This window comes from Prinia subflava, chromosome 2 (genome assembly GCF_021018805.1).
Source record: "Prinia subflava isolate CZ2003 ecotype Zambia chromosome 2, Cam_Psub_1.2, whole genome shotgun sequence".
NCBI classification, from domain to species: Eukaryota; Metazoa; Chordata; class Aves; order Passeriformes; family Cisticolidae; genus Prinia; species Prinia subflava.
Window position 1 is genome coordinate 57,186,847 of NC_086248.1, and position 7,732 is coordinate 57,194,578.

Consider the following 7,732-nt stretch of genomic DNA (forward strand, 5'->3'; position numbering starts at 1 on the left):
GATAAGAAGCTACAAGTACTAGCTTACAAGCATCCCAAGCATCTGCATCTTCAGATCTACTGCCCTGGCTGCATGCATAGTGATCCTTAACCCAAGCCTGTTGTAATAATCTGGATATGTTTAAGCACTGTAAATCATATGCCTTACCTCACTTGAATCACTCTGAGAGAACTGGGTTACCTGTGTGGTTACAGCAGGAGCATGTGTTGAAGATGCTTCCTGCAATGTTGCCCCTCTCTCTGGTTATCTGTGTGATTATTGTAAAGGATTTTGAGGTAAGGGTAGGGAACAGCTTTAAAGGAACAGTTTTAAGGAAACTTAATGGCAAGTTTGGGGCTTTTTTTTCATGGAGGCTAGATCTACCCTTAGTATTTAAGTTTATGGCATTCATTAGTGTTGACAAATTTCCCAGCAATCTCCCAGGCCTCAGCAGCTACATGCACACACATGACACATGTATGTGGACATCACACACATTTTTCCCCCTGGCCCTTCCTCACAAGGTGTCCACAGACTACTTGCCCTATCCAGCACTCCCCATCAGCAGTGGGGTGCAGCTCAGCTGCTGTGTCAGTCCAGCAGCACAGCAGATCTCTGCCCTAGGAGAGACACAGACTTCACTCATCTACTACCCAAACCAGTAGAGGTGACAAGCCTGGGACAAGTTTCAAAGACAAAAACTGGGATAAGTGGAGGGGCTGTCATAGATAAAGGTTTTGAAGGAAGATGTAGGAGTAACCTCTTCCTTCTCTCAAGTCTTTTCTACAATGACACATTGCAACACTTTAATATAACGAGGAAGGGGCACGTGTGTAGGAAGAACATTTGTCCTTCTGAGATCTCTTCTCTACATGAATTCCCATCCAATCCCCTGTCTAAACCTACAATCTTCCTTATTCCAGGACTGGCAATCTTTCAACAAAGGAGGGGTGGGCTGTATTTTTCTTTCCCCAGTTAGCTATTAAGTGTGCCAATGGAAACTTGGCGGGAAGCTGAAGGTGCTGCTTTTGCTCATGAGAGGAGGTCTCAGTTCCTGCTGAATTTGGAGCTCCATGGGGGTCAGAAGCAAATGCATGTCTCTTTGAAAGCACCACAGTACTCTGACTGCCAAGATCTCCCATGTTTTGTGTGATGAAGCTCATCTGGCCCTATCCTCTCTTTCCTGTTGTCCTCTGCACTCTGCAGCTTGGCTATAGTTGGGCAAGTGACCCTGGGAATTAAACACCACAAAATGCCAGCCCCAGTACCCTGGCATACAACAGAAGGAGGCAGGCAGCTGGAACAGTGTGGCTGGTGTGTAGCTCCAGTCACTCATTGTGTGAGGCACCTTTCTTTTTTCTATTTTCCCAAAACTGATTGTTATAAAACAGAGAGGCCACACAGGGAATATATATTCTCCAAAGAAGAGATAAATACTAATTGTGTGGCTGGGACAGCAAACCTTGGGACTGACTTTCTCATAGACTCCTTGAATATCTAAACCTACAGGAATGCTGACATTTTGAGGATAAGCCAGCTCCACCCTTCATAATTAGGACAAAAGCCCTCTGTGAGTTGGCAACATCCCTGTGTTGCCAGATACTCCTATGTGTCAAGTACTGAATTATCCAAGGACCCAGAGAGACAGGTCAATGTCAGTGGAAATTGTGCAATTGTATACTGTGAAAACAAATTCCGAAGTTTAACAACAGATGAATTAGGCCATTTAATATATACTTAAATGTCTTGCTAGTTCAAAGTTACACCGTATGTGCTTGGCTATGTATGGGGACTTACTGTCATACATGGATTTCTTCCTCTGTTTTCCCCAGGGAGCAGCTCTTTTGCGCAGTTAAATGAGCTGGAAACAGTTGAAACTAAATCCCAGTATGAAATATGAATCCTGCGTTTATTGGGTTTGACTTTTAAAAATGCGAACGCACACAGGCCCTGATGACTTCAATAGCATTTATGGGTGCTCGGTGCTTTTATAAATGTCACACTATTTATAACATATTTCTGTGCCCTTTTTTTTATATTCTTTGTTGGCCTATCTCTTTTTCACTATGGTATCTTTGATTGGCATAGTCACATCAGGATGTAGCATGTGTTTGAATAATTAAGAAAATACAAATAAAAAATAAAAAAAAACCACCACAAATAAAAGTTATCTTTATTCTAGTCCAAGTTTTTCCATTGCTCAACCATCAAAGATAACAATACCATTTCACCACTGCTTTTTACATTCTATGAAAAATACTTCAAGTTTTGCAGTGATTTATTAAAAGTTCCACGTCCAATTATTTGCCCCTAGAGTTTCCCCCCTAAGCTTTAGAAAATTGTTTCGGCTATATCCAAACTCATGCCGACTTCCTGGCTTCTTGGCCGCAAGCCATCAGTGAGAGCTCTGCTGAGAACCACTTTGAGGCTCTCCTTGAACCTCTTGTTCTTGCTGCTTCCTACAAAGAAGTAAACCAGGGGGTTGATGCTACTGTTAACGGTGGAGAGAACAATGGTGACGTGGTTCTGCTGGCTGAGCAAAGATGACCAGTGGTGGTAATTCAGAAGATACAGCAGCCTCATAGGCATGGCAAAGATGAGGAAGACAATGACTGTGGCCACGATGATGATGTAGAGTTTTGACGAATGGGGTCTCAGGGAGTTACGGTGGATCCTGATAACCAAGATCAGGCTGGACAGAATCATTAGAGGGATGAAGATCATGAAAGTCAGGATCCACGTGAAGATGAGCAGTGCTTGACAATGGTTGCCATCGTCGAATTGCTCCTTGGTTGAATCATCTTTGCATGTTAAATACTCGGCTACTGTCATGAAGAAAGACAGAGTCCACAGAACTGCACACACAATTGCCGACTGGTGCTGTGACCGGTGGCATCGGTACCAGATGGGGTAAACAATAGACAGACACCTCTCAATACTGATGGCTGTCAGAAGATAGAGACCAGTATTATAGCCAAGAAGGAAGACAATAGATAGTGTGGTTGTTACATAATAGTAAAAACCATATGCAAATCCAAAACCAGCAATGTACTCAATTGACAGAATAAACGTACAAAGCAGTAAGGAGATATCCGCAATGGACAAGTGTGTGATGTACGCAGTGAATGGGTTTCTTTTGATCTGGAAGCAGAGGCACCAGAGGACAATTCCATTTTCACAAAAACCCAGGAAGGAGATGATCATAATTACCCAAAGTGGGGTCAATATCTCCCAGACCCTTTCCTGTGTAGAAAAGTTTCTGTGCATTGAGATGTTCTCTGTGCCTTCGCTGGGATGAAACGTTATGTTTGGCTCATCCATGGGGAAAGCTCAAGTTTGGATAGCACAGCTCTTCCTTCTGTAAATATGTATAAAAATATACTGTGAGCATTGTGTGCTCCTCCCCTCCCCCTTTTCCTTCTGTTTTGTGGACCCTCAATTTTTGGTCATACATGAAGGCCTTGGCTAAAGAAACAGCAGCTTTGATATACTGATGCTAGCTAAAACCCAGTTGGAACTGCTCTTGGCAATGTTAAAGATCACTAAGCCCATCATGCCAGCAGAAATCCTGATCTGCCTTCTCTAAGGGGCTCAGCCTGTGAGTGCTAAACTACAGCTGAAGAGATTCTCTTAAAGAGGTCTTGGACAAGCAACGTCTCCATCACATTGCACAGTTTCATTATATAGTGAGGGTGACAAATGGCATTGGTAGTTCTTGTTAGAGCCCTAGATTGTTCCCAGACAGGTCTCTTCAGTTCCTATTGAAGTTAATGGCATTAATTTTAAGTTTCAAGTGAACGTGGCTCATAGGTTTTTTTGGTTTGAAAAAAAAAAAAACATTGATACCAACATCAGTTTTCCAGAAAGGGATTTAATTAAGTAAAAATAATATGTAGTTACTCAGCATTGTATTCCCCCCAAGTACAGAGGTGGAGGGAAGGTAAAATGGCACTGTTTTGAGAGAGTAATTTCTTACCTGCTTTAAGTGCCATTTGTTACAGCATAACATAATTTAAACATATTCACACACTCTGAACACTTAACATGACTGCAGGTATCTTGCAAACATACATCTACACCCATCACAAGGAGATGTTCATCACATCACGTCCATCATCATCATCATCACCACAAGCGGTCCAGGTTCCCTGCTATTGTTATAATAGTTTTAACTGTTGTTTTGCTGAGTTATGGGGTGACTTCTCCTTTTGTCTCATAACAGAGAGTTAATAGCATTGGCTTCTGCTGATTTTCATACAAATATTTCATAGCCCATTCCCTGTTAACTTCCCAGCTGCTCTGTGATGATACACAGTCACATTCAGGACACTTTGGAATTTACTGATGTTAACAGGAACTAATTGTTGACAATAAGCTTGCCTAGCTGACTTGGTTCATCCATATAAGTTACCTTATTCATTAACATGCCATAATGAGAATTTACCCGTACTGTCAAGTAGTTAAGAACATCAAATGCAAGGTAAAGAAGTTTTATGGGGCAACTTTTCAGTTATTATTTAAAAAGAGCCATTCACCCCAGTCACAGTTTTTCTCTCATGAGCCTTGCATTTCCTGATTTCAAAATTTCGAAACAGCTGCTTAAGACAGGATATCACAGTCTAACAATGAGCATTCTGTAAGCAACCTGGGAAGCCTCAGGCCTTGCTGGCATTTAAACCTGTGCAAGAATGTTAATGATGATCCCACCTGTATGCTGACCATGCCACCACCTGAGACAGTTGAAGGCAACAAACAACATAACTGGAGATGTGGTAGGGGAGTGTGAATGCAACAAGTAAATGCAGTGACCAGAATGAGTGGCAAGCCTCCCAAAAGCAGTGTTCTGCAAAAACTGCAGAGGCAAGATGCTCAAGCAGTGTGCTGCTGGAAGTACAGTAAAGGTTCACAGAAAAAAAGGAGAGGAGAAACTATCTGCTTCAAGAGTTAAAACAAATAGTAAAGGGAAAAAAGAATGAAAAGACTCAAGTATGAAAAAAAAGAGTATGAAAAGTTTCAAGCAAGTTCTTGATTTGTATCACTGGAGAAAAGGAGTTTTCTCTCTGGAGAGTAAAACAAAGAGGAAAAAGTTCTCGACTTACTAAGGTCATTCCCACATGACAGCATTTAGAGATGAGGATGGAAAGAATCCTCTTCTTCCAGATACATCCATGGTTTGTTCTGATTTCCCTGAGGCTGTTGAAGAACTTCCTTGAAGAAGCTGAAGTTTACCTCCTCCAACCATTTGCCTTTGGTAAGAGAGAGAGCAAATAGTGGCTCTGACCATGACTCAAAAAGAAGTGTGCAGTCCTCCCATTGCTCCAAAGGTCTGGGGCATGCCAAATAAAGGGTCCCAGGCTCTTCCTCTGAGGCTGACCTTCAAATGGCATCACTCAGTAGCTGGCAACCCATCTAGCTGAAAGCCTGGGATTTAACTCTTGTGGGAACTGAAGGGCAGTATATGGAAAGTTGTCCTGAGCAGCTACAATACCAAGAGACCTAGTTTAAACAAACAAACATGAAGAGAGTAGAAAATCTATTTGGGGATGTTAAGATCCAAAGAAAAAAGTCTCAGTTTTGAACTGTGCCACCACATGCCATATAAAAAAAGTCAATTCATGAATTTGTTTTATATTTTTTGATATGAGAAAACAAGAAAGGGAGAAGGACAAAGATAGAAGGGAAAGAAATAAAGAAAAAAAAAAGGAATAAAGAAAGGAAGGAAGAAAGAGAGGAAGGAAGAAAGAAAGAAAGAAATCACAGAGCAAAAAATAGCCCATCACTGTGTTAGTCTCATACATCCATTTCTCTAGGAAAAATCTGTACCTTGAGATTATTCTAAAAACAAACAGACAAACAAACAAATCAAACTCAAAGACCTTTTCATGAGATTTAAACAATCTCCCCTGAGAAGTTCAAACAAGACTAGGAGCTTGAAAAGTGTCCTGACGATGCCCCCTGCTTTTACCCCAACTATTAGGTTGTTTTCATATTCAGATATTAACAGAACATTCTTAGCCAAATAAGGAGAGAGTTTGCTTGGTTTTCTCCTTTAAATGTTTCACTAAAACTACCAAATCCCCAAATGGGAAGAGCAACTAACTAATGTGAGAAATAAATGACCCCGAAGAGAGGGTCAGAATAAAGTTAGGAAAGGAACAGAGTGAAATAAAACAACTTCTAACTGTTTTTTGTTGGCTTAAGTTGTAATCTACCTTATGTTCAACACCTATGGGACCAAAAATTTCAAGCTACCTCTGAAAAAGGAAACAACCTGCTCCTTTCCCCAAAAAGGAAATACGCATACAAGTAATGAGAGAATCATTATAGGAATATGTTAACATGTCAAGATTGACCAGATACTTGTGTTTGCAGCCCATTGCAATCCAAAACTGGAAAGCCCTGGCTTCCCAGTCTCCAAGAGGCAGTTGGTCAGTGAGACCTCCCTCAGCACCTCCTTCATGACTGATCCCTGTAGCACCACCAGTCACCATCTACACAGCCAGGGCACCAGGGTGAAACCTGGTCTTGAGGGGAATAGGCCACAAATGCAGCTTATCCTTGGTGATTCTGAGAGTAAGAGGAAGGTTGAATAGCAGTCTTTACATCAGATGTTGCCAAGAGTTGGAGCAGCTATTTCTGAATCAGTTTAAGTATTCAGATGTGAACAAGGGGGCTACAATTGCAAAATGTGAAACTTGACTTGATCTTGGGACTAGAAATTAGTACTGACAGTAAAGACATGATGGACAATATGGAAACTCTTTTAATTTTGATCTAAACTGAATATACAGCAAGATGTCATATGAATGATAAATTATCCTAAAATCATTCTCTCTGACACTAACTTGGTGGGACAGAGCAGCTTTGCTATAGATGTAAACTGAATGGACTAACACTGGCAAGTAGCCTGTATGTAGAAAGCTAGCAGTGTTATCCTTTATCATTTTTCCTAAAGTCTTTGAATAATTTTATGTTTCCCATCTCCAATTCCTGGAAGCAGAAGGCAACCTGTAAAGAACTTCCAATTCATTCACTAAACACAACCCAACAACCTAGGATTTGTAAACCAGATTGGAGGGGTTTATGTGGTTGGTACAGGTGCCAATGTATAAAAAAAGCCTCTGTGTACCCAGGAGTCAGATCTGCCACTATATACTTACAGGAGCCATAACCAAAACCCCTCAGGGATGAGCTTTGGTAGCACTTTCAGGAAATGCGATTTTTCCTGATGGTCATTCAGTCATTACCACTTTCCAGCTGAAATTCATTCCTTAACTATTCAGCTCTAACAAAGGTTGGGAGTTGGGCTTGGGTTTCAGAGTATGGACTGAAGATCTGAGTGCAAACCACCAACAGAGAGCTGAGGGGCATGCTGAGAAACAGGGGTTCTAAGAGGGCTAAAGACTAAACAGGAGGCTTTAGGGTGCGAACAAGGACTATGGAACACACTGAGAACAAGCTGGAGAGGGACTTCTTACAAGGGCAGGCAGTGATAGGACAAAGGGAAATGGCTTTGAACTGAAAGAGAGTGGGTTTAGATCTGATATTAGGAAAAAATCTTTATTGTGAGGATGGTGAGGCACTGGAATGAGTATCCCAGAGAAGCTGTGGATGCCCCGTACCTGGAAGTGTTCCAGGCCAGGCTGGCTGGGGCTCTGAGCAACCTGATCTACTGGAAGGTGTCCCTGCCCATAGCATGGAGATTGGAACTGGATGATCTTTAAGGTCCCATACAACAAACCATTCTGTGACT

General features: G+C 41.6%; 1 protein-coding gene across 1 annotated transcript; it reads right to left on the minus strand.

The window, feature by feature from the left end:
* Positions 1 to 2,042: 2,042 nt before the first annotated feature.
* Positions 2,043 to 3,300, minus strand: MAS1 (MAS1 proto-oncogene, G protein-coupled receptor). The gene has a single exon (XM_063391867.1). The coding sequence runs from the start codon at positions 3,298 to 3,300 to the stop codon at positions 2,311 to 2,313; it is 990 nt and encodes a 329-aa protein (XP_063247937.1). The 3' UTR covers positions 2,043 to 2,310.
* Positions 3,301 to 7,732: the final 4,432 nt, after the last annotated feature.

Bases quoted from the DNA above. Each gene is read 5' to 3' on its own strand.
- MAS1 (XM_063391867.1), bottom strand. From the start codon at position 3,300: ATGGATGAGCCAAACATAACGTTTCATCCCAGCGAAGGCACAGAGAAC.